At 39.9% G+C, this 27,761-nt stretch overlaps 1 protein-coding gene across 2 annotated transcripts; it reads left to right on the top strand.

The window, feature by feature from the left end:
* LOC126100428 (probable serine/threonine-protein kinase fhkB) lies at window positions 1–27,761 on the top strand. 2 transcript variants are annotated; one of them, XM_049911033.1, is made up of 3 exons: window positions 1–100; window positions 10,273–10,433; window positions 25,766–27,761. In XM_049911033.1, exons 1-3 carry the CDS (start codon window positions 83–85, stop codon window positions 26,079–26,081), a joined length of 495 nt encoding a protein of 164 aa, XP_049766990.1. In that variant the 5' UTR covers window positions 1–82; the 3' UTR covers window positions 26,082–27,761. The 2 variants fall into 2 exon arrangements, with proteins under 2 accessions (XP_049766990.1, XP_049766989.1); XM_049911032.1 differs by having other exon boundaries at window positions 7–162.

Raw genomic sequence — 27,761 nt, 5'->3', positions numbered from 1 at the left:
TCGAAAGTGAAGAGCGTGCGCGCGAAATGTTTGTTGATATGCAAGAGAAACAAAATAATCATCGTAATGTCCGGGGAACAGAATGTCACTCAAAATGAAGGTAATGAAGACGATTGGTGTGTTGATTGCTCTGACGACGAAAAGTATGGAGTTAAACCTAACGTAAGTTATGTCAAAATTATAAATACATAATTCGTTGTTTCGGCAAGTACTATGTTCATATCGCTTTGATGTTGACAACATTAAACGACTGTAGCTCATTAATTTTTGACGTGAGATGCAGAATTTAGTTTTGTCCAGATTACGGGTCGTTTAAGCTGTGTAACTGGTTGAAAGCATTCGTATTGATTGTTTACTTGTCGTTGTTTCGGCAAGTACTATGTTCATATCGCTTTGATGTTGACAACATTAAACGACTGTAGCTCATTAATTTTTGACGTGAGATGCAGAATTTAGTTTTGTCCAGATTACGGGTCGTTTAAGCTGTGTAACTGGTTGAAAGCATTCGTATTGATTGTTTACTTCGTTTTCGATAACGTGTGAAGTTTACTTGACTTTATAGAAGCAACAAGTGGATTTGTTTTTAATTTTTGTGGAATTTCTTTTACAGTCAACCAGACTCCACCTCCCCCATAGGTCTAGGCTTCTCTCTCATTGTCGAAATATAGTGATTAGTCTTCTGCACAATGAAATGAAGCGTTCATGTTAGTACCAATTATTAAGTAAGCTTCATAGTTCGCAAATCACTGAATTATGTGCAAGAGAGTGCTTAGCATTGTATTATATTTTAAGGGTTTCTTCACTAGCCAATTGCGTATGCAGCGCGGGATGACTGACTTCTTAAACGCGTCTGTGTGCCCTTTAATTGGTCTAATCTTGTCACTCATCCTCGACGGGACTTCGACATATATTTCTCTATGTAGACTTTCGGGGAATGATATTCGTCTATCTTCAAGCGACTGCGAATTCACGTTTTTGAACATTTGTCACCTATAGCCATATGTGCTGCCCTTCTTTGTTTGCGTTTAATAGATCTAGTTAGCCCTGTTTGGTACGAGTGTCACACACTAGAGTGATATTTTAGAATTGGTCGCACGAACTTTTCGTAAGTAATTTTTAAACTAATCGCATGTTCGTAATATCCAGTTAATGAATCGAAGACTAGGCTATCTGCTTTCCGTACGGACGAGGCAAGTTGATCATTCCATTATCCTGAGCAGCTTTAGTGCTAACGTGAAAGCTTTGGAAAAGAACGGTTTAGTGAATGAAAACACAGTACATGCGTTTCAGTGATTACTCTTATAGGAACACACAACAACAGGAGATATAATAGTAGAGACAAAGGAGTAAACAAAAAACTATAAATCAGTTTACATACTCATTAATTGACATCGACATGCAGTGTGAAGTTCAAATGAACAGCTGTTCCCTGATTTACTTCACAGGGCCACAGTTTCTTAAAAGTGTTTTCTGTATTGCTTTACATAGGGCTTTTGTGAAAGTATGAGCCAACACTTGTTCAGAAAGATGTTCAGTATTAATAACGTGTGATTCATTGTGCCTTCTTATAAAATATTTTATATTTGTTTGTGGTTCTAGAATTTGTCACCATATTTTTGGATAACTGAATAGCTCCTCTATCATCACAATGTATTTTAAATGACTTTGTGCTACCAGCTGGATCTGACTGAGTCATAAGTTGACTTAACCCCAGTAAATCTTGAACAGTTGATTCCAAAACCATTTATTCAGCTTCACCAGTAACACCTCCAGTTTTTTTTTTTTTTAAACCACAAAACTGATTAATTTTGCAGTTTTATACATGGTCCAGTTACAGAGGCTTGGTCATTTGATTTTATTTCCCCAATCTACATGAGATCAGGCCTTTATTTTTCTGTTGCCAACTCTAGGAAATTCCAGTTAATAGCCCATGATTCCCTTGAAACATCTAAAGACTCTGTTTACTGAAGAGCAGAGGACACTTTTAAAACAGTGATTATGTTTGCTAAGGAAATTCGCATATCTCAGATCTGAATATTTGGTTGGGGTAGATATAGAACACTTCCTGTTGCTTCCTGATAAGGTACATGTTGAAATCAGCTGATTCGACTGACTGAGTTCAAGTGGTACTGATAATGGCTTAGCTTCACTCATTCCATATTCCTGCAGAACTATTCCTGCATTGTTTTCTTGGGAGATCTAAATTTTTCCTTTTTCATAATTTTGTGTTATTTCCATTCATAAGCATTGGCATATTGGTCCTAAGTCTTTTATCTCAAAAAATCTTGCCAAACAATTTTTTATGTGATTCAAAACCTTTCTGTCATTTGAGAATAATAGCATATCATCATCAAGCAACAATGACTAGTTTGGTGCCATCTCTATAAAAACAGATAGATGGATCAATGTTTTGTCTGCCTCCACATTTTTCCAGGAGCTGCAAAATTTTCTGGTGGAATGATATAAATTTCATTTGAGCTGCCGTAGATATGAGACATATAATGGACACTTGCTTGACCACCGGTGCAAAGGTTTCCTTAAAATTAACACATTCACCCTTTTACCATTATTCTTGCCTTAAATATTTCTGTTGTACTATCAGTTCTAGGCTTTATCGGTAATACCCACTTAGCCTTGAGAGGTTTGTCTCTCCCGAGTACCTCTGCCTCAAATGTCTCATTACAAACTGGAGATAAGAATTCTTTGTTCATTGTTTTTTCCAGTCTTCTTTATTTATCCCTTGCAAGATCTCTTTGAACATCAGTGTCTTATTTGGCAGTCCTTCTTGCAAATTGTAAATAAAATGGTTAGGCCATTTTTTGGGGTTTGGTTCTTTACTTTATAGATGTAATCTTGTTCAACTCCAGAGACCATTTTTTTTTAACTCTCATGTTCCACGTCTTGACTTTGTTTCCATTGGTTTACTGTCAGAACTATAAAAAACATTCATCACTGCCTATCAATTTAATTTCTTCAGTACATGAAGTATTGATGTCATGAAGAACTGCTCCTTGTTCTATACCAAAGATTTTGGTGGTCCTAAGTTCCTGTACCTTTGAACATGGAAAATTCTCATCCTCCAGGAAATTTGCATCTCTGTTGACAGTTATCTGACAAGTCTATATACTGGTTAATCAACAGCCTCTGGTTGTCTAGCAGTAACCTACAAATGTCAGCTTCTGTGAATTCTTTTCCCATTCCTTGCAATTGGATTTCGGAATGTGAATCATTGCGCTGCAGTCAGAATTCCTCAAGTGTTTATCTTAAGGCTTTCTCTTGTGTCAAAACTTGTATGACATATTATCTTCAAGTGTGGTAGATGAAGAATGAATAGATAGGTAGCCTGTAGACACAGCATCTGCCCGATACTGCTTTGGTAAGTTGGCATCAGACATCATGGTACCTTTGAACTCTAAAATCTTTTTAGTTCATTGTTGGCATATTACTTTCCATTGCAGCTTCTAGATATTTCTTCTTGTACACTTTTCTGCCATGACTTCGGAGTTTTTGAATGTCTGTGTGACCTCAGTTTGTTCAAAAGCAGACTAAACTTGTTTCCTGAAAAATCATCAGTAAATGTGAGAGAATAAAGATATTCACCAATAGACATTATGTCCGGTAGCCTGTACAAATCAGAATGTACTAAATTCAAAATGTTTTTAGAATACATTTTACTGGTTTTGAATGGAAGACATGACTATTTTCCCATGGTGCACAACTCACAAACCGCATTATCCCCATATAAATATATACGTTGAAGAGTCAAAGGAACTGCTACACCTGCCTAATATCGTGTAAGGTCCCCGTGAGCACGCAGAAGTGCTGCAACTCGAAGTGACATGTCCTCGACTAATGTCTGAGGTAGTGCTGAATCTAATTGACATCATGAATCATGCAAGGCTGTCCATAAATCTGTAAGAGTACAAGAGAGTGGGAATTTCTTCTCAACAGCACATTGCAAGGCACCCCAAGTATGCTCAAAAATGTTCATTTCTAGGGAATTCGGTGGCCAGCTGAAGTGTTTAAACTCAGAAGCTGTCGCATTGCCCTCCTGCTATTTCTCAAATCTGTTGTAATGCACAATGGTCATGAATGGATGCAGGTGATAAGACAGAATGCTGTGTGTGTGTGTGTCACCTGTCAGTTGTATCTACATGTATCAGGGCTCCCATATCATTCCAACTGCACATTCCCCACACCATTACAGAGCCTCCACCAGCTTGAACGGTCCCCTGCTGACGTGCAGGGTCCTTGGGTTCATGAGGTTGTCTCCATACCCGTACACGTCCATCTGCTCGATACAATTTGAAATGAGACTCGTCCGACCGGGCAACACGTTTCCACTCGTCAACAGATCAACAGTCCAATGTCTGTGTTGACAGGCCCAGGAGAGGCGTAAAGCTTTGTGTCTTACAGTCGTCAAGGGTACACGAGTGGTCCTTTGGCTCCAAAAGCCCCTATCGATGATGTTTCATTGAATGTTTCACATGCAGATACTTGTTGATGGGCCATTATTGAAACCTACAGCAATTTGCCGAAGGGTTGCACATTTTTGTTATGTTGAATGATTCTCTTCAGTCATCGTTGGTCCTGTTCTTGCAGGATCTTTTTCCAGTCACAGTGATGTTGGAGATTTGATGTTTTACTGGATTCCTGATATTCACAGTACATTCGTGAAATGGTCATATGGGAAAATCCCCACTTCATTGCTATCTCGGAGATGCTGTGTCCCATCGCTCATGTGGCGACTATAACACCACATTCAAACTCACTTAAATCTCGATAACCTGCCGTTGTAGCAGCAGTAACAAATCTAACAATTGCGCCAGATACTAGTCGTCTTACATAGGTGTTGCCAACCCCAGTGTTGTATTCTGCCTGTTCACATATCACTGTATTTGAATACACATGCAGAAACACATGCCAGGTGCTTTCATTTTTGAACTTTTTACTGAGCAATTTAAGTAAATAGATGTCATCCTGTGTTGGATATCCCCTCAACAGGAAAACAGTCAACCTAATGAATGGCAATGCCACAACATTTCAAGACTGCCAGGTCATGTAGGAGCGTATTGTCTCGATTCGACCCAGGTTATTCAAAGTCTCACTCTTGTTGGTAAGTATCGGTGTGGTTTTCAGGCACTATTGGATTGGAGAAATGTATCCTCCTCAGTTCTGTACTGTGGAGAAGTATATCATTGAAATTCTGAAATGGTACATTCCAGAAAGAAGCAGACAACATATTACTTTCTCCCACACACATCACACAAAATGACGACAGTGAGAAAATATGAGAAATTAGAGCTAATATGGAGATTTACTGACCATCATTCTTCCCTCGTGCCATTTTCAAGTGGAACAGGGAAGGGGGATCAGGTAGTGGAAATAGAAGAAACCTCTGCTTCTCACAATCAGATGGCTTATGGACTATAAATGCTTCACACAAACAGGAAGAATACCGAAATACCATCTACATTTGAAAGCTAACCTGAAGATAAATTTCAACGTTTGTGTATCAATTTGCAGATGTAACCATTGGTCATCCCATTTAGACATATGTGCTGGACATTTCCTCAAACAAAAAAGTCGAGAAATATGTAAAATCTGGTGTCTGTGCATTTTGTGTTGTGTATTTCATTGCTGTGATGTGAAATTGCCCTCCAGTTCCCCTCCCCCTTCCATGATGTACCATTTTCTGCAGCTGCTGCTGCTATCCCAGAAACCTTCCTGAAAGTAACATTTAAAATTTTATAGCCACATTTTGAGTGAGCCCCCAAGTCATTCTTATGACAATCAGTATTAAGCAGAGAACTGTGACAGTGATGTACACGACAGACTGTTACCAGTTCCATAGACATAGTGTAATTAGAACTATGTCACCACACAGCTTAGTACATCCTTCTAAATAACAGTGGTAAGTGGGTGTCATTCAGAAACATAGTAACGTACTATATGGAGTGTGAAATAAAAGATTATTGTTTCAGGGGATGGTGATTGGGGGGGAGTCACCTACTACAGTTATTGTGATGTCTGTGTTTGATAGTGTTCCACAGAGTTCTTTCAATGCATAGGCTTGTGATGAACGTGAAGCCTGGAACACTTCTTCGGAAGCAGAAATGCATTGTGCTAAATGATTTATTTTGTGACTCTGGAAGGTGCTGGGAATATTATCTTGAGTTCAACATCACATATGGATTATTTCTTTGTGAATTTAGTTTATTTGCTGCTATTGCTTGCTTTGGTAAAACAGCTCCACATATAAGGAGTGTGGGCTTCTGCTTATGTTCATTTCAACTCCACATAAAATCTCACTGGAAATACTGTACAGTTCAAATTGAAGAATGTTGTTTGAACCAAATATGATCTTTGATTGTTACAGTATGACCATTAAAAGATTGGACTCAGTATGGGGTTTGAACCTGGATCTCCTGTGTCTCATTCATGTGTGACTTTACCAATTAGGCCACTCGAGTACACATCCCATACCAACTTACATTCTAATTTTCACATTTATTTGCTTCCAGTTTCTGTGATGGAATGCTTAGAAGTACTCCGGTACCTAAGAATTAGCACACCCGAGGGAATGGTCGATTGGGTAAAGCTTAATGCTGCCACAGTTAATTGTACAGTTTAATTGAGGAAAGTAGTTTCTTAATGCTGAAGGAAGCAGAAAATGTGAGGCACACACATGACATAGAGTGGGTGTGATATGGTGCACAGTTGGCCTTACTGGTAAAACCAATTGTTTGTGAAAATAGAAGGATCCCTTTCAAAATCCATGTCTAAAAATATTTTAAATTCTCAGATTGCAGTTTTATTGCAAGTATTCAGTACCGTATTTGTAATGTACAGCATGTTCTTACAAATGATGATTAGATAAAAAAAATTCATTTGCTGTACTGTTGCAAAATGTCTGGGAAGATTATTCACCTTTTACAAATAATTAGGTTCTCCATTATAAAATATTTAGACCACTACCTATTGAGGTAGAGTATACACTGAAACTGGCGATGTTACCTAGATGATCTTACTCGTTTTCACTAAATTGGAAGAGTAAGGCAACTACTGTTCCAGGTTTTTATCATCACTTGAATTATTGGCAATCAGAAATGACAGTTGCCTGCCATTTCAGGGGCTGACTTCTACAGGTTGTCTCAAATTTCATTTCACACTGAAAAAGTGAAATGTGTCATTGTAAAAATATTAGAGAGAATAGAATATTTTGATACGCTGCATAGGACCATACTACACTGGTTGGGAAAGTACGATCTACTTTGTGCCCAGCCATGAAAGCTGAAAAACCTCTCTCAGTGACATTAGGAGAATGAGGATGCTGGCATTTCTCAATGGTTTAAAAATGAAAGCTTCATAACTTCACAGAAATATGTTGAAATGTGACAGATAAACATACTGTAAACTCCCACTGTGGCTGAATTTAAAATTATTGAAAGGAAAGTAAAAGTGATTTTTTCACTTCGTGGCCTATGTCATTTGATGCAATAGTACACTCTTAACACAAAAGATGCACCACAAAGGATATATGCAAATTTATCACAAATTGATTTTCGTACAGGTATTGATGGAAAATGCAAAATTGTAAACTTTGTTGGCCGATGGATGAAGGTGTGACATTGCAGTGCAATTTCATCGCACAGCTGGCAAGAGTGGTAAACAGGGGACATGTCGGTACCAGGAAGTAAAACCTTTGTGAATTTCATTCCTTGTGCTCAGTAACACAGTAACTATGCCTCACTGACAGGTGCATGAACAAATGTCAGCATTTGTTGTTGGGCTCAGAGAACATGTGCAACTGGTGCTTCATTGACCACAAGGACCATTGATAGGTGGCTCACAGAAAGGGGCTGAGCTCATGGCGCCCCTCGTGCCAACTACCATTGGCCTCTATACATCGACAAGCCCGTTAGCAGTGGTGTTGGGCACATTCAACCTGGAATCTCATTGACTGGAGTAGAATTGTCATCAGTGATGAACACCACTCCGAACTGAGCCTTGATGAGCAGCAAATTTTTGTCTGGAGACGCCCCAGGCAGCAGTGGGATAGCAATCTGACTGTTGCCCTCCATATGACCTGACAATCGGAAGTGATGGTCTGGAGTGCCATTTCATTTCATAGCAGGACCCCTTTGATTGTTATCTGTGGTGCCCTTACAGCACAGCTGTACTATGATGATATTCTATGCCCCGTTTTGTTGCCCTTCGTGGCAAGTCACCCTGTGCTTGCATTCCAGCAAGATGATGCCCACCCAGACATGGTGAGTTTTTCTGCTGCTTGTCTTCATGCCTGCCAGACCCTACCTCAGCCAACAAGGTCACTGGATCTCTCCCCCAATTGAGAACACTAGGAGCATTGTGGGTAGTGTCTTCCAAGCAGCTCGGCATTTTGATTCTCTACCATGCCAGTTGAATAGAATTTGGCACAATATCACTCAGTAGGACATCTAACAATTCTGTCAATAAATGCCAAGCCGAAAACTGTTTGTGTAAGGGCCAGAAGTGGACCAGTGCATTATTGACTTGCTGTACTTGTGAAGCGCCTTTTGTTGAATAAATTGTCCAGTTTTTCTGAAATTGGAATCATGTGTTTGTTCATGTGCATCACATGTACTAATATCCGCCCCATTCAGATAATTCCTTAGTGGTGCATCTTTTTTTTCTCTATGTTGGCAAACTATTTTAAGGGGACCTATGTTAACAGTGGAAAGTAAACATCACTAGTCCACTGTATTGTGGCACAAACTTGTAATAATGTACTGCAGACCACAGTGGAACAGAACATGTAAATAAAACTGTTGCACCAATTTGTAATGTCTAACATGATGTTTAATGAAGTAGAATTGCGACAGTTGTATTCTTCAAACATTTGATAATACACCCAAGTTCATGTATTGCCTGTAGTGCTTTAAAAATACTGCACAATAATGTGTGGTTAACTTCCTCCATAAAACTGGTCAATATGGCAACACAAAGCAGTGAAGCACACAGCCTTTGCTCTGTAGCCCTATTCAATAAAATATTGCAAAATATCATAGGAAAATCATTGGGTTTCTCATTTTAAAGTGGATAAAGCACACTTGATGATTTGCAAGTTGTGTACCAAATTGTAGATGAGATTAATGAATTTGAATTTCAATTTGCCTGGAATTAATTGATTTTTAGGACATGTTTGAATCAGTTTAAACAAAATCACTACATAAAGCTTTCGAAAAAATGAAGTGTTGATTCAATATATGTTAGTTCGCTGAAGAATGTGATCTTCAGTGGTACAGCTCCTATTAGAATTCATCAGGATAGTGAACAATTTAGAATTGAAAGAAAAGTCAAGTAAGGTGATCCCATTTCGCCAAATATATTCTCTGAAGATCTGGACAGAGTTTTCAGATCCTTAAAATGGGATAAAGATGAAGGCATACGTGCTCATAAAAATACTTTTGAGCTGCTTTCAGTTTTGTGATGACATTGTTCTGTGTGTCTCTAGTAGTACATGTAAATTTCAACAACTAATGGAATTAATAAAGCAAGTTTGAAAGCTTTTGTCTGTTTCCTCTTCCCAAGAAAATTGAAAAGTTGAGTGTATTTTTTCGGAAACTGTTTCTTATGCGAGGAAAATGCCAAAAACTTTCCAAACTGTTTCTTTTGGTATACCAAATTCTTGACTTGCTTGCTGCATCTGTTTTCATGCTTTGTGGTGTGATATTTCAGTAACCTTGTTTTACACAACCTCACCACTCTAAAAAAGTAGTATCAGTAGGAACTGAAGTGCCAAGAATTGACTCAAATCGTACTATACAGTGGTATCAGATTTATGTTTTTTACTCTGATTTCCTTTGTTGGCATGCCATCTTGGATAACACTGAATTGCTGTAGTCCTGCATACATTAAGAACATCTCCTACCCATTCTCTGCTGTAAGCTGCAGGCAAGAGTATTCAGTTTTAGAAAGTATAGTACTTTGAAATTGGATCGAGCTTTTAGAAACACCATGTATTTTATTTTATGTAATTGGAAATGTTTAACTGTAATCCAACCCAAGGACCTGTTCCTAATATTACTGCTGCTAAAAGTTGAGAAAAGAAAATGTTTATGTTTGGTATAACCTACACAGCCTTGCTTAATGGCAGCAATTAGTGGTGGAAAAGAAGCAACAACTGCTGTCGTCTCTTAGTAAACTGTTCCACACTTTCTATAGGCTGAAAGTTTTTTTTAGGCACATCATTGGATAAATGAACATGTTTTTCATTTGTAATTGTTTCAGGGCGACTGGTTTATACCACGAGAAGATGTAATACAAATGTTTGAAACACTGGATAAAGAAAAAATCCTGAAACTACAATGGGAGTGTCCAGGAAAGCGTGCATTGTCTCCTTCAGGAGACGAAATATACAAAGAAGGCGAAGAAGAAATGTTGGAATCCAAGTACGTTGTATGTTAATAATTTGAGTTGTCATGACCAGATACCTCTATTCTCTGATCTTTTTCTTGTCAGTCATTCCTATATCCTCCTAAGTGACTCATATCACTGTATCTCACTGCCCCTATTCATACAAGTTGTCCTATGCATATAACTGCATGCCAGACATATTTTGTCAGGGAAAGGAAAATATGTTATGGCATGAATGTGATCTTATCAGCTGATCTTGTAGGTTCAAATGGCTCTGAGCATTATGGGACTTAACTTCTGAGGTCATCAGTCCCCTGGAACTTAGAACAACTTAGACCTAACTGCTGATCTTGTAGGTTCAAATGGCTCTGAGCATTGTGGGACTTAACTTCTGAGGTCATCAGTCCCCTGGAACTTAGAACAACTTAAACCTAACTAACCTAAGGACATCACACACATCCATGCCCGAGGCGGGATTAGAACCTGCGACTGTAGCGGTCGCGCGGTTCCAGACTGTAGCGTCTAGAACCGCTCGGCCACTCCGGCTGGTGATCTTGTAGGTTCCATTCAGTATTGCACATTAGAGTGGTCACATCATGCTGTCTGTGAAAATGATAGATAATTGACTTCACTGGCAACTTCACTAGCAAGTATCCTGTTGGTGAACATGAATGTTTTGCTTTAATTGGGTGCTCTCCCAGCATATGTACTTCCGAACACTTGAAACGGAAACCAGTTCTCTAACATTTGGTGGGCACTCTGCCTGGTCTTAATTGAAACTATTCTCATTGCTAATGGTTATTTGATTACAAACTAATTAAAATTTAAAGGTCATTAAATATGGCAAGGTGGAATCGTCAAGTTCCTGGGCATCCATATTTTCTACAGGTTAACCTGCTCACGCCACATGCTTGACAGTTCAGTTCAGCACCCCTTGTCTATCTTGTCTATCTTTGTAATAGCATCAACAGGTTATAAAGAACTGCCAAAGCAGCATGAGGCTAGACTGCCAGTCTGGCCAGGGTAGCCATTGACAGTGGTCTTGTGTGTGTGTGTGTGTGTGTGTGTGTGTGTGTGTGTGTGGGTGGGTGGGTGTGTGTGTGTGTGTGTGTGTGTGTGTGTGTATTTCAGAAGAAAGCCTTTTGGCGAAAAGCTTACTTGTTTAGCAGTCATTTTGGTGTGCCTGTCTGTGACTCAACATCTCTACTATATGGTGAGTAGCAGTTTATCCTTTTACTATATGATGAGTAGCAGTCTATGTTTCATACTATGTTGTTATTCCAACCTGGATTTTCCATTGTTGGAAACTACAGTTGTTACACAACTTTGGTCAAACACACTGGTACTTCTGAGAGAAGAATAATGTCCATGCCACAAATACTGACACATACCGTATTGGTTTGTTGAGCATCTTGCAGAATTCCACTTGATACTGTGGCATTCAAATTTACCAGATACAAACTTTAGTGGACTCGAATGGGTTGTCACTAGATATGAGCTCAGAGATAACAAATGACCATATTATGTGTTACAGAAATTATCACCTTTGTAACATCTGGTGCCCTCATGTTCTGTCCACAAACAAAGGACTGGCAAAACATGACATTGATTTTGATTGTCGAAGATGAACCAGTGTGTTATTAAATGGTGATCATGATGCCAAACACAGAAATGTGTGTGAGAGTTGACTCATGTTGTTATTTAGGAAAAGGCATACGACTTTCAATGAATTTAATATTCTTGCCTTGCCCCGTGCCAGACAAGACACGTACCTCTGTTGCCGAGTGCTGCGCCTCAACTTCTGTGGTGTTGCAGTGGTCACAATTGTCAGCGGTCGTAATTGCTGGCTAGTGACCTTTCTATCAGTGATTAAGTCCATATCTCTTGCAATTACTTGTTGTTTAAGGCTAGTAAACAATATAAATCTCAGTCGATTCTTATTACCTAAGTACCAGTGAATACAAAAATGTCTATGAGTCAGATGCACACGAGGCATCCAGCAATGTACTTGGGGAAGCTGGTCAGGATGCAATTAAATGGTCAAGGGATTTGACCATCTCATGATGTGTCTTCCAATGTCTACCTTTACGTGAACCGTACAGCCCAGCAGTGGTTTGAGAATAGTGATGAAAGGAATTTCATGGAAAAAATTTCAGGTGGAAATTAGAAAGACATTTACTGACAACCAGCAACAGATCTGCTTAGCCAAAGAGCAACTGAAGAATGGAGCCCAAAATCAGGAGGCTGTTTCACAGAGTGGTGAAACTGCACAAGTGTGCAAGGAGAGCTTTGGGTCACCAATTGCCACAAACAGCTCCAACTGCTTGCTATAACCCGTGTCACACAGCAACTTTCGCCAAAAATTTGCTAAACGTCATGCAATACTTTTGGCTAACAAGCTGCAAGAAACTGTTAGCTTGCTTGCTTAAGCAGTCACACTGTGTAAGATCAGTTGTTTGTTGGCAAAATGTCCTTTAAATTGCAAATGTTAAAAACAAATGAGCATTGTCAGTTATTTTTAGTGGTTAGTGAGGTAGAAGTGGATGCTAGTGAGCAAAGGAAAAGGACAAGATGTCGTCTAAAACATGGATGAAGAGGACAAGACAGTGGAAACGGTATACACACTTTGTATCATGTAGAATTGAGGTTAATATTCAAATGAAACTTTTTAATTTGATTTGAAGTGTTAAGAAGTATCATCCTTTCATTCCAAATTGGCATTGTAAGTATCTTAACAATGCTTTTCTACATAAGACATTGTTTTAATATGCCTCATCCTTATCCAATGTTATACAAATGGATGATTCTGTATTTGAAAATTTGCTTCATATGGTTTTGCCTCCAATTCAGAAAGAAAGAAAGAAAAGAAAAGAAAAAAAAAATGGTAATGTGTCGAACAATTTTACCTCGCGAAATCTCGGAGCAATATTTGTAAAAGTTATGCTTCTAATATACCCACCTATATACAGACAAATATATAGCTGTAAAGTGCCACTATTTCAGAATGATTTTAGTGGCACATAATTTTAAGACTTTAGGAATATACAGAACCTTGATATGTATGTAGCTGGTGAAGTTGGCACATTGCTAATGTTGGTGAGAGATCCAAGTTATTAGAAGTATGGAAATAAACATCATTCTCCATGTCACGAAAAATTGTATTCTCTCATTATCAGTTACAGCATGTAGATTTCACAAAATTAAACTGGTCAAAGTGTGAGACTGTTATAACGTCAAGTTTAACAAATATATTTCAAAGATGACACAATACATGTAAGTCACAGAGCAAGTAGACAAAGTAAGACATCTGTACATGGTAACAGTCAAATCAGCACTGAGTCCAAGTCTAGCGATTGCTGGCTGGCTGGTCGCTTAGGTGGCGCGGCTGCTGCATGGCTGGCAGACAGCGCCGCATGTAGAGGATGCGCGTAACTGCGCAGCGGCACTTTGAAAGATCGGCGAGTCACAACACTTTTCCCCCCCTTTGAATTTTTTTTGCACTGGTCTTGATGGAGGTGGCCCGTAGATTGCTAACATCCATAGGTGTTGTTTGACTGGCCGTAAAGGCTCGAGGAGGAGCCTTCCCGTACGGACGGAAGTGTCCCCGATGATAACGGGTCGAGATGACAGGAGACACATGGGTCGAATCTGCTGGGGCCCCATGCACCAATCTGCCCATTGCGGCAAGTCTGGTTGTTATAACAGGAGACGTGGGCGATGTGTCGGCGTCTGTAGGAGAAGGAGGCGAGTAGAGTTGCTCCGACAGATGATGGTCATCCGGTTCCTGCATGGGCATGTCTCCTGGTGGCGTCAGTTCTTGTGCTGGCACCGAGATGATGGTGAGAGGACTGCGTTGTGAGTAATGAGAGATGCCAAGATCCCGAGCGTCAGGTAGAGCCGAAGGTGGTGTAGCGGCATTCGGAAAAGGCGTTGCCGGCACACGAGGCCGAAGCTGGTCCGAATCATGCACTGCAGCACCCGTGTCCATCTGGATTTCCTACAGGCGTTGGCTACGGTGTCATAAGATGCGGCCAGGACTCCATTTTGGCCGCCTGCCATATCCCCGTACCCATACAAGGTCACCGGCGGTGAACCGGCCAAGGGAAGGCACCCGTGGCCGTGAGGTGGAGGGCCGCAGAAGATGAAGTAGCGTGCGGGGCTGTCGGCCATGTAAGAGCTCAGCCGGGCTGTGGTCGCTCATGGGGCTGATATGGTAAGAAGCCAGAAATTGGAGAAGCGCACCATCAGCAGCAGAAGAAGTCAGGAGTTTCCTCATCTGAGCCTTAAATGTGCGGACCAGTCGTTCAGCCTCACTGTTTGATTGTGGATGGAACGGAGGGGCTGTGACATGCTTGATGCCGTGACAAGCACAAAAATCTGCAAATTCGGATGAGTCAAATTGCGGACCATTATCAGTAACAAGAGTAGAGGGAAGGCCTTCGAAAGAGAAAATGCGAGCGAGAGCACTTGTGGTTGCCGCAGTGTTAGGCAACGTGCAACAGACAATGAAAGGAAAGTTAGAGTAGGCGTCAATTACGAGTAGCCAATAAGTACCTAAAAAAGGTCCCGCGAAGTCAGCTTGAATACGCTCCCAGGGCTTCTCAGGCGAAGGCCACAGTGACAAAGATGACTTCGAGGCGGCGGCCTGTGACACACAAGGGCCGCAGGCAGCGACCATGTGTGCGATTTCAGAGTCGATGCCAGCCCAGTACACATGACGGCGCACCAGAGATTTTGTGCGAGAGACACCCCAGTGCCTTTGGTGAAGGAGACGCAAGACTGAAGCATGCAAAGACACAGGTACCACAATACGCGACGAAGCATTGTCGGTGGAAAGGAGGATAACACTATCCCTAGCCGTGAGGCGGTAGCACAAAGCACAGTAGTTCCACAACGGATCAGAAATCTTAGCGGACGGACGATCTGGCCAACCCTTCTGAATACAGCCTAAAACCCGGGAGAGGGTAGGATACAGGGAGCGAAAGGCTATTTACAGTTTGTACAGAAACCAGATGGCAATTATAAGAGTCGAGGGGCACGAAAGGGAAGCAATGGTTACTAAGGGAGTGAGTCAGGGTTGTAGCCTCGCTCCAATGTTATTCAATCTGTATATTGAGCAAGCAGTAAAGGAAACAAAAGAAAAATTCGAAGTAGGTATTAAAATCAATGGAGAAGAAATAAAAACTTTGAGGTTTGCAGATGACATTGTAATTCTGTCAGAGACAGCAAAGGACTTGGAAGAGCAGTTGAACGGAATGGCCAGTGTCTTGAAAGGAGGGTACAAGATGAACATCAACAAAATCAAAACGAGGATAACGGAATGTAGTCGAATTAAATCGGGTGATGCTGAGGGAATTAGATTAGGAAATGAGACCTTAAATGTGGTGCTACAGAGGAATGCTGAAGATTAGATGGGTCGATCATATAACTAATGAGGAGGGATTGAATAGAATTGGGGAGAAGAGGAGTTTGTGGCACAACTTGACTAGAAGAAGGGATCGGTTGGTAGGACATATTCTGAGGCATCAAGGGATCACCAATTTAGTATTGGAGGGCAGCGTGGAGGGTAAACATTGTAGAGGGAGACCAAGCGATGAATACACTAAGCAGATTCAGAAGGATGTAGGCTGCAGTATGTACTGGGAGATGAAGCAGCTTGCACAGGATAGAGTAGCATGGAGAGCTGCATTAAACCAGTCTCAGGACTGAAGACTACAACAACAACAACAACAACAGTCTTTTAAGTGGAAAAGGCTGAAAATCCTCAAAGTGACTGGTGCTCCAAACAAACAGTACAGTACATAGTAATGGAGTGTCCACACAGGAAATTCCAAGGGACTAGGGATGATGTGCTAACAGCAACAACAGGAGCAGTTGAATGGTGAACTCACTACACATTGCAATGTAGCAGACACACAGAAAAATGAAGTTCTATATAAAAACTAAATCTTAATTAATGTCTAAATAAGTTAATCATCATTAAACATTTAGCATCTTGAAATTTTATTTATAATATACACCTTCTTTGACAAAACTGTATAATTCTTACTAAATGAAACTCCTCCCGAGAAGGTCATGAAGACCCAACAGTACAGACCAGCCGCCGTGTCAACCCTCAGCCCATTGGCGTCACTGGATGCGGATATGTGTGTGGTCAGCACACCGCTCTCCCGGCCATATGTCAGTTTCTGAGACCGGAGCTGCTACTTCTCAATCGAGTAGCTCCTCATTTTGCCTCATGAGGGCTGAGTGCCCCGGTGTTACCACTGTGGCAAGGCCGTCGGCCGTATAATTCTTAGACCTATATAAATGCTTTTGTGTTTGTAAATACTTTAGGATTAAAGGAGATCACAAAAAAAAACAGAAGTGTTGATTCATTTACAGGCACTAAAAAAAAAATAAGGAAAACATGCTAGCTTTCAGACTGATCAATTGGATGAGCTAGAGTACACACACATACACACACACCTGAATGTATGAAATTGATTACTGCTCTAAATGCCATATGATGCCTTTCGTGGGCAAGGGCTCTACCGACCGAGCTACCCAAGCACAACTCACAACCCATTCTCACAGCTTCAATTCTGCCAGTACCTCATCTCCTACCTTCCAGACTTCATAATTATTACTTAATTTACAATTCATTTTAGTTTTACAAACCTTTGTATTCCCTTGAATAATTTGAGGCATATTTGATCTGTATCTATGGGCTTACTATCCCATTGCAGTTTCTAGCAATGGGAAGCAGCTACTAACATTAAGCAAATTCCTCATGGATAGCTCATAACATGCTTTGAATTACGATACCTGTGACTTTGACGGCTATAGCAAGTATGTTAAATGGAAATGTCATTCAGTTAACAGTCCAATGTGAATGAAGATAAGTTTTTTGCTTTGAGTTTTTTCCTGTGTGGTATGAGTGTGAAATGAAATCTGCTTTGCAGTCTGTGATGTTCACTTGATTTACTTCTTCGTTGATTGTCCTTCATGTCAATGTACTGCATTACTACACTGGCTGAAAAATAAGGGTTTGAAGTACAACCCTGACTACTTTAAATGATGTAACCAACAGGTGCACATTTTCGTTCCACAGTGCTTTACTTTCAATGTTCACAACCCCCCAATAATACACAGTTATATATCCAGTGCACTATTGTTTAACTTTCGATAAGTCTCATTAATAGGTTGAAGGCAAACATCAACATACTGCTACAATAGCTTACTGTTGAACATCTACGAGCAGTAAAAACCCAGCTACACAGTTCTTGCTACATAATACAGTATGTATTGAACAGACACTGTCACTGTTTTATCACATGCCCTATTACACTTATTTCACACCTTGTCTGAAACTCGGTCATGGACTGACTGTCTCGGGACCAAAAATTGGGCCCTTATATATGAGGGTCGTCCAAAGACTAAGTTCTGTTTCTCTTTCTATACGCGGCAGCGCTACGATTGGAGTTCTGAGCGTGCACGGCAGTTACTGTGACTCGAGAAGAAGATATGACGCCATTTTCAGATCGCTGATGATGATGTGTGCTTTGTAGTGCTTCTTTATAATGTCAGCCATAATTGAAAATGCCACTGGGTGTGAAATCAGATCTGTGATTCGTTTTCTAAATGCAAAGAAAGTTAAACCAAAGGAAATTCATCGGCAAATCTGCGAGGTTTACAGACAAAATGCTATGAGTGATTCAGTGGTTAGAAGATGGGTCAGACTGTTCAATGAAGGACGTGGTCAAGTGCCCAATGAATGTGACCAAACAACTCTTATGGGAATTTCACTGGAACGTGTTTGATCATCCTCCGAACAGCCCGGACCTCGCTCCTAGCGACTTTCATCTCTTCTTACACCTAAAATCCTTCCTTGGTTGTCAACACTTCAATGATGATGACAGACTGAAAGAACATGTTACCACATGCTTGAATACACAGGCGGCAACCTACTATGAAGAAGGCATACAAAAACTAGTGCCATGCTATGATGAGTGCCTACAAAATTTTGGAAGCGATGTAGAAAAGTAATTTAACAGTTGTAGATTTTTGTACAACAAATATTTTTTCTGTATCTGTACATGTTTGTTTTATATAACCAAATGGAACTTGCTTTGTGGACACACCTCGTATCATCACAATAATAGGCGCTGAAACTACACATTGTTTGATGTTTAATTTACAGAAATTACAATTGAAACTTAACTCATTCAATTAACTGCTCGTATTGAAAAAGTGGCTCTTTTTAACAGTTTCTTCTACCATGAGAAATAGGCCGAATTATTTGTTTGAATGATAAAATTAACATATATAGTTATACAATCAATACTTTTGACAAAACTGGTAATTACTTTGGAATTAATTAAGGACTGGCTTTGCTAATATGTTCTCGAATAGAGCCAAATAGATCCTTTAAGAATACTATTAGTTGTTCCTCCAAATGTTTATAATTAGTACAGAATTTATATCTGTTTATAAGTTAAGAATAGAATTTAGTTATGGAACAACTACAGATTTCACTCTATAATGAAGGTATTAACTAGGAATAGTTCAAATAAATTAGAAAAACAATTACATACATAAAACTAAGCACAAAAGTAGATCTGGTGCTATATTCTTTAAAACTGAGGGCCAACCTTTCTCTGTAATGAAAATGCAGATTATACTCAAGTTTGTTAATGTAATTCGTCAGACATGAAAAAATTAATTTTAAGGAGGCAGATGGCAAAACAAGAGAGGAAGTAAAAATATCCCAGCTTGCTTTGTCACATCACCCTCTCATCCTATTGACCAGATAGATATTGCAAATAGCTAACTGGGCAGTTCAGTGACCACAAGTGACCCCAGACAGTGGGTTAAAAATCTACACACAAAAAAATATTACATAAGAAATCTTATCAGAACTGCAGTACGTAACTTTTTCAAATTTGTACTTATATGACTTGGCCATATGAAAATCCTGATACAAAATATTTACATACAGTGTTTTTAGACAGAAAATCTCACTTGCTCAATGTTTAGTATTTTTCACAAGATTTTTCACACTTTTGGTGAGCTTTTACACATTTTCTCACCTAACTGGTCCAAGTGGCAGTTAGTAAGGAAATGCACTGCTATCAGTTCCCTTGGAGGTGGTTCTCCTCTGCCACAGTACATGAAAAAATTAGACAAAATACCCTTCTTTAAAGTACTTACTTTAACTTCTAACTTAAAGATAAGGAAAAAAGTTTCACACTAAAATGGTAGCTTTACTTCATAAATAGATAGATTACACAGTTCTCATAACATCACAGTAATTAGCACTAAAATTGACTATAGTACGAAATGTGTGGACCAGAATTTTTTAAAAATAAAGTGGACATTACACTACAAAACATTACTCTAAGTCATAACTGTCTGAAACTGGTCAAATTTGAAAGACTTTTGTTTCTGTCACATTTGTAAAACAGCAAAACTCAAGATGTGCAGTAGCATAGATTTACTAATCGTTATATTATTAAAAAAAATTGTCACCATCACATAACTTTATAACTATTCAAATCAAAATTAAGGAGATGGAAGCTGTACCATATCATTGCCCCACTTCTCTGCTCAACTGTGAACACTACTCTCATTCAACCAGAACCCCTCAGGGGGTCCACAACTCTTTTGTGGATATGTGTGTAGCGAGCACGGGACCCCAAGCTAATGTGGCCCTCCTTCCTTTCTGGACTGCATACCTTCCTTTTTTCCTTTTCCGCATCCTTCCCCATCCCTCATCCCCCCCCCCCCCCCCCCTACCCTCACCACTGCCTCTTTCCTTCCCTTTCTCCCCCTCTGGGAGTATGTTTTGTGCCTACGTCCGGAGACGGACGCTGGAAAATGTAACACATTCTTCGCTTTCTCTGCTTGCAAGTCTCTGTCCTTACTTTGTCCTTATGTTTTCCTTACCTCTTCTCTTTACCCTTTTCTCTGCTGTGGCGTTTGAGACCCCTCTTTTTTCCTTTCCCTTTCTTTGTTTTTCCCTTTCTCTTTTTTCCTCCCTGTGTGTGTCTGAAGGCCGACCCATGCACTTGCATGCGTAGCCGGTGACGGGGTAACGCGTAATTCCCCGCCCCGGGTAGACAGGTAGGACACATACGTACCCCCTGGTAACGGCCAGGCCCAGGGAGGGGTGATTACCCGAGCTGATACCTTCCGAAAGTGCCGATTGGTCCCTCCGTCCATTTCTCGGGAGGTGTGACCTGAGGTGTGAACAATCACCTAAGGCGGGAGTGCCCTCAGAGAGGGCCCCCACAAGAGAGGAGCGCGCCATCGGAGACGCCGGTAATCATGGGGGATACTTCCGCAAAGGTTTCCTCATCTTCTACTATGTCTGCTCACAAGCGTAAGTTCAATGAGTCTCAGCCACAGACAGTTCTTCCATTGTTGCCACAGTTCCTTGTTGTTTCTTGGTCTGACGAAGGTTACGACTTCTCCACGGTCAACCCTTTCATTATTCAGAAAGGTGTCGACGCAATTGCAGGTCCTGTAAAGTCTTGTTCCAGATTACGTAATGGCACCTTGTTGTTAGAAACAGTCAGTGCCCTCCAGGCACAAAAATTGCTGCGTACTTCACTGCTACACAGCTTCCCTGTCCGGGTGGAAGCGCTCCGTACTTTAAATTCCTCACGTGGGGGTTGTTTACACACACTCCCTCAACGGATTGTGCGACGAGGAAATTCAACACTACCTGTCTGACCAGGGCGTAACGGCTGTTCACCGAGTCATGAAAAAGGTTGACATGAACATAGTTCCAACCCATACTGTCTTCTTGACATTTGACAGAGTTCAACTCCCATCGAACATAAAAGTGGGCTATGAGATAATTTCCGTTCGCCCTTACATCCCAAACCCTACATAAAAGTGCAGAATTATAGATCAATTCATTAGTTTCAATATTAATACAGCCATTGTCATGTTTTCCTTCACTTATTCTGGGGATGAGATGCTTTTCGGCAGCCAGCAATTCACAGAGCCTCTACATTGTGCCCGTGCAGGTACTTCCTCTTTCGAAATTGCTGTGATAGTCACCCCCCCTTGAAGGCACATATTGTCCTGTGCCCTGTTTCTTCACATGCACATAAGCAAATAAATCCACACAATAGTTGTGTGATCTCCTGTACACTAATTTGATTTATTGTTCTTTCATTCGTGAGTATCATTTGCTAGTAAAGAAGGCATAGGGATACGCATCAATCTTCTGGATTGATATTCAACACCACACCATTCTTTCTTCATTTTTATTAATGTTTATTATTTTATTTTTTAATAAAGATAATGTAAATACATTTATATTTATCTTTCTTTCTTTCTTTCTTTATTCCCTCTTGATGCATTATTCCATAGTATTAAATGTTGTCACTTTAAAGTTCAAATGAATTGACAGTTCTCATCTTGAGCCATTTCTTACATTATCTATGAATGTATCTTGTTAAAAAGACTCAGAGAAAAATCTTATGATCTATGCATCTTTTGTTATCCTCTCCCACTGCATATTGTTAATCATGTATGTGATTCTTACGCAGATGACTCTGTGATGGATTACGTAGTTCTTGAAAATTTCTTCACCTCTTCTACTACCCCAGCTTGGTAAGGAGCCCTGAGCAATGAATAATACACTTACTGACGAAGTTGATTCTTCAGCATAACATTGTAATGCTCGGTTTTTTAGGTAGCAAGTTTGAATCCTGATGAAAGAAATTTTTATTAGCTTATTTTGACTATGGAAGGGGTGACAGAGGGCACGCTACAGTTCATGATAATTGTGTTTGAAGTAGTTTCAAGTATCTGTGCTGTGTTTTAGTAAGAGAAAATGTTCAGTCGATTGATAATAATTTAATTATTGTTAGATATAGTCAGATGGTGCAGTGTTTAAGGCAGTGGATTCACATCTGACAGCACTAAGTGTCAAATTCCCACTGGGACAAAAATTTCAGGCAGTGTGTGTAGGTATTCCAGGAGAGTGGGGGAGGGTGCATGGGAGGCATTCACATGGTTCAGAATTAAAATATATTTAAAAGATTACTGTAATACTCAAAGCTGACACTTTGTTGCACAAAAATTTATTCTTGACGATAATGTTGATCAGTCGTTTGCTTCTTAAAATGTGCTTCGTTATAAAAACTGACACTCTAGAGTAGACAATTTGAGGACCTACCGTGTAAAAACTCATTAGATTTTGAATGTGGTAAAAGGCATGCTAAAATAAATGTATTTTAAGTGGTTCAGCATCATTTAATAATGATTACTGTGAAAAAAGAAAATATTGCAACTTAACAATGAAGTCGTATTGCCAGTTGGTAGTTTTTGTATTGAGTACAATTGAATACAATGGGATGGACAGCAAAAGAAATTAGCTAAAGAGTAAAAATTGTCTGGAGTGCTGTTGTTAAACTAAACAGGGTTTTCAGAATTAAACTTTCAGTATGCCTAGAAAGGAAAGTTAACATTTATTGTGTATTATCTCGTTTGACATACAGCAATGAGACATGAACTTTTAATGCAGAAACCATTCAAAGACTAAGGAGTGGTCTGAGAGCGATGGAGGAAAACACATTGGGAATTCCAAGAACAGACAGTAAAATAAGCAAATAGATTTGTCTGGAGCGAGGGTCATAATTATGACCACCATGTTTAAAGTTGTAGAAAAGTTCTTGTAGAATTTAAATACTTTTGGGTTAAATGAGACCACTCACGGAAAAGTAGAAATGTTGAGTCGTATATAGGCACACACAAAGAGAAAGAAAACTTGATAACTTTTGGAATAATCCATTTTCGAATGAGAGCAAAACACACACACACACACACACACACACACACACACACACACACACACACACACTTGCATCTACACCTTTGCAACATGGTGCTGGTTGGGTAGACATTGCCAGTGCTGCATTTTGGCAGTTGGATTTGTTGTGGTGGGTGAGGTGGATAGAAGGAGAGAGGCAGGGGGAAGAGTTTGGGGTTGAATGGTGAGCCGCTCGGAGGGAGCAGCTGGTTTGCTGGCTAGGACTGCAGGTTGGAGGGATGGCAGGTATGCGGGTTAGGCATGTAAGTTGAGGTTGTCAGAGCCAGTGGGGAGCAACACATGCTGAAGGTGATGTGGGAGTGTGAATTGGGAGTGGGTAACAAGATGGAGGAAGGTGAAACTGTTGAGTGGAGGGTAAGGGGTAGTGAGTTACTGTAGATGGAGGCCAGGATGATTATGGGAGTGAAGGATGTGTTGTAAGGGTAAATCCCACCTACATAGTTTATAGAAGCTGGTGGTGTAGGGAAAGATCCAGATGGCTTTGGTTTTGAAGCAGCTGTTGATATTGAGCATAGTGTGCTTAGCTGCATGTTGTGCTTCCGAGTAGTCAATTTTTGTTCTTGTCGACAGTTTGGCAGTGGTGGTTCATCCTGGGGGACATCTGGTTGGTAGTCATACCAACACAAGAAAGAAAAAAAAAACTGTGCAGTGTTTGCAACAGAGTTGGTGTATGACACAGCTGCTTTCGCAGGTGGCCCGGCCTGTGATGGGGTATGATAAGCCTGGGTAGGATGTCTCTCATTTCAGGGCATGATGAGAGATATCAAAGCCCTGATGAAGGAGATTGTTCAGAACTGATCTGTCCCACTCCCACTCCTATCCCTTTGCCACTGGGATCATATTCCAGTGGTTGACCAAGGCGTAAGAAATGCCCAATCCACCCACCCACCTCCCAGCACAACATGCAGCTGAGCACAACATATTCAGTTTCAATGGCTGCTCCACAACGCAAATCATGTGAATACTTCCCTCCGCCACAAGCTTCTTTAAACTACACAGATGGGAGTTATCCTTACTTCCCATCTTTCACTCCTGTAATTGTCCTGGCCTCTATCTCCATAACTGTTGTGGCCTCCTCTATCTCCAGCTACCTACTGTCCCCACACCCTCCACCCAACAGTTTCACCTTCCTCTGTCCTGTCACCCCCTCCCAATTCACGTCCCCACATCACCTTCGGTGTGTGCCGCTCCCTACTGACTCCTACAGCTGTGCATCACGTGCCTAGCCCATATATCTGTCACCCCTCTCTCCCACATTCCTTGCTGGCAAACAGCCACCTGCCTCCCTCCCTCAAAGGCACTAGCAACCTGACCATAATCCTTCTTCTGCCTCCTACCTCTCTCCCTCTTTACCCACCCCCACATGCCTCACCCCTCACCATAACCCATTGAACTGCCGAAAAGCAGCACTGGTATTGTTTGTCCAACCAGGACTCTGTGTGTGTGTGTGTGTGTGTGTGTGTGTGTGTGTGTGTGTGTGTGTGTGTGTAGCTCGGGGATTATGTGTCACCTGGCGTACATGTATTTTTACTGTTTGGACAAGTTATCCAATGTGATGATGTATGCATATTTTATGTTTTACGATTGACTTCAAGTACAGTGTACATGGCAAATCTCTGCTTGCAGTTACTGACTGTGTCGGAAATAATTACATGGACACTTCAGTTTATTAATAAAAATTATGACACCGTACAGGTTTTTTGTTTCAGTTGGTGTCATAGATAACCTGGCTGTATCTAACACATTTTACCTGGAAATTTAAAATAAGAGTGTTATGGATGATACTGATTTTGTACACTGCAACTGCAACTACATGTGAACTTAAGATGGGAGTTAAACTACAGGAAATGATCATCACTTTGTAAATAATTTTTAATGTTAAACAGAATAGAGACAATATATAGAAAAAAATTGAAAATCCTAAAAAAATTTATAGAAAGTTTTGAAAATTTTTATAATTTTACAATTGAAAATTGACATTAAAAAAAAAAAAGATTGTCCAAATATAATATTCAGCAGCCATTTCAGTTATGTTCCTTTCTATGAATACTTTCCCACTGCTGTTACACAATTCACAGATAAATGCAAATGCCATATACTACGCGTTATTTTACAGTGTTGTAAAAATTTGAACCTTGAATAGATTATTAAAAGCAAACAATCTGACATACTTCGATAAATAGCACTTGTTTTGCTGTTCATTTGTCTATCTGACTGTACAAGTTCATTCTAAATTTAATTTGGATCCAATATTTATTGTGATTTTTGTCAGTTTCCTGCTCAACTGTGCATGTACCAAATGCAAAGCAATTAGGTTTCTGACATCATATCTATTTCTCACATGCTCTTCTTGTTTCCTGTCATTGTTTAGTTTACTTATAATGAATGTCAAGAATGTTCTTGCTCAGTGAACACAAACAAAGAAGAGGTTTCTGTTGAATTTGTGGATTGAAATTGTAGGTTTCTCTTTAGCCACTACTTTGTAGTGACACAATTATTACAAGCAGTCTTTTGAGTGTGAATCACTGTATTTTACAGGCCTGAAGAGAAATCTGACTTTGACTTCAGTGATGAAATGCCGACGGTTAACCCAGGCCCACTACCAACTCGTGGTGCACAACCAATTGGTAGTGCTAAAAAGAAAACTACGAGTCTGGATGGTATACTATCAAATATGCGCAGGCACCGACAGATAGCAGAAATGGAGAAACAAACAAGAACTCCTACCAATCCCTCCCTGACAGATCAGCAACAAAACCAGCAGCAGCCGCAGCAACAGCAACAGCAACAGCAGCAGCAGCAGCAGCAACAACAACAACAACAACAGCAGCAGCTACAACAACAACAGACGTAGCAATGTCAGTGACATTTGTAATTTTTTGGGCATTCAAGTAAGCAGAATTAAGCAATTAGATGATTGTAACTAGAGTAAATATGGTATTGTCAGGTGCAAACCATGTTGGTTCACTTTTGAAGAAAAATGCTCCAGCAAATCTTCAGTTTGTAGTTTTATGTTAGATTACTTGTTTAATTTATAGGATGTTTCATAAAATTAAAATATATGGGCATCGGACATTAAATTTTAGTAATATAACATTTGGAATTAGTTACTACATGTATAAAATTTAAGGTGCATCATGTGTCCAATTTTGCTGTCTCAGAATTACATTCTGAATCATTCAAAACAATTAAATGATTCTGATGATATTCATTCAGTTAATAAGCCATCTTCTTGGCTACCCTATATGGTATCCATATCTTCTTAGAACGCTTTGCAACTCTTCAGAGACTGAAAGTACATTAGTCAGGAGCATTCTGTGCATGCTCAATATGAGTAACGAGTTGTACACTTTAACTTTGAAGTTGTTAAATGTATGGACTGAACAGAAGAAGGAAGTTGATTTCGGGGGAGGAAGGCAGTAGCTGTTTATCACTTTGGCAGTCTACATTTTTGTTTTGTCATTTTTTACTTTGTGTGTGGTTTTGTGTTGGTAGATATTAGCTCTGCTGTTTCTTTTAATATGCATTTAGAAATTAATGACCAAGAGAAGAAAATAGTTTTTCTTGGAAAATATCCAGGGTTGCAGCAAGAATATCTCCATAGCAGCAGGCCACAGAAAGATATGGAAATGGAAGAACACTATGCAGTTTTATTTCCCTGCTGGTTTAGTTAGTAATTTACTTCCAGTTTAGTTGTGTGTCAATATTTATTCTTAAAATCTGTATCAATTTACTTTTTTGTCTTTGTTTACTTCTAGCAGAAGGTGTATTTAAAAGAGGATTACAGAGAATTTTATTTGATGTGGGCTAGTTTTTTAGCACAGTAAATTTTTGCATTTCGAAGTGCATGTCTGTAGTGTCATGGTGTGCATTAAGTAGAGTCTTATAATCCCCGTAGCAGATAATTGATGTGCTACATAACTGAACAAATCATTTAGTGCAGCTATGTCAAAAAATGGTCTAAGAATGCCTTCCGCAGCTTCCTTCACAGCAGTGTGTTTTTAACCGAGAAGAACTGCCTCCTATTACTTAGTAATGAATCAGTTGTAGCTAAGGGTGAGGTATTTTTACCACAGAATTCAAGTTTTGCAACCATTTGTCAAAGGCAACACAATTTAGAGTTTCTCTTAAACCATGCAACTCCATGGATTCTTATTTTCAAATACAGGCACTGCTTAGTCAACAGATAAAAGGCAGCAGAGGAAGTACTTTTTTGTGTCCATCAGACTGACTACCGGAGAAATGATCTTGCTTTTCAAAATAGTTGTGTAGTGTATTGTACCTCAGGAATTCAAATATTTTTGAGACTTTTTTTTTGGACAACTGAAAAAGATCAGTAGTGTTGTGGCATGTGAGTGGCCGGTTTTTAAAAAACATTAGACGGCACCGGCAGTTTAAAGTCCACTTTTGGTGCAGGAACTGCAGACTATTAGCTTGGATTGCTTCAGTGTTGTAGAGTTCGGTTGTGCACCAGCTCTCTGAAACACATGCGTTTACTTAAGGACTTACCCTTAGACCATTAAAATTTAGTAGG

Source organism: Schistocerca cancellata, chromosome 9 (assembly GCF_023864275.1).
Source record: "Schistocerca cancellata isolate TAMUIC-IGC-003103 chromosome 9, iqSchCanc2.1, whole genome shotgun sequence".
Classification (NCBI taxonomy): Eukaryota; Metazoa; Arthropoda; class Insecta; order Orthoptera; family Acrididae; genus Schistocerca; species Schistocerca cancellata.
This window is presented reverse-complemented; position numbering and strand designations above follow the sequence as displayed.

Excerpts from the sequence above, each read along its gene's own strand:
- LOC126100428 (XM_049911032.1), top strand. The coding sequence starts at position 67 with ATGTCCGGGGAACAGAATGTCACTCAAAATGAAGGTAATGAAGACGAT. Across the intron at positions 163-10,272 it reads AGTATGGAGTTAAACCTAAC|GGCGACTGGTTTATACCACG; the intron begins GTAAGTTATGTC and ends TAATTGTTTCAG. Across the intron at positions 10,434-25,765 it reads GAAGAAATGTTGGAATCCAA|GCCTGAAGAGAAATCTGACT; the intron begins GTACGTTGTATG and ends TGTATTTTACAG.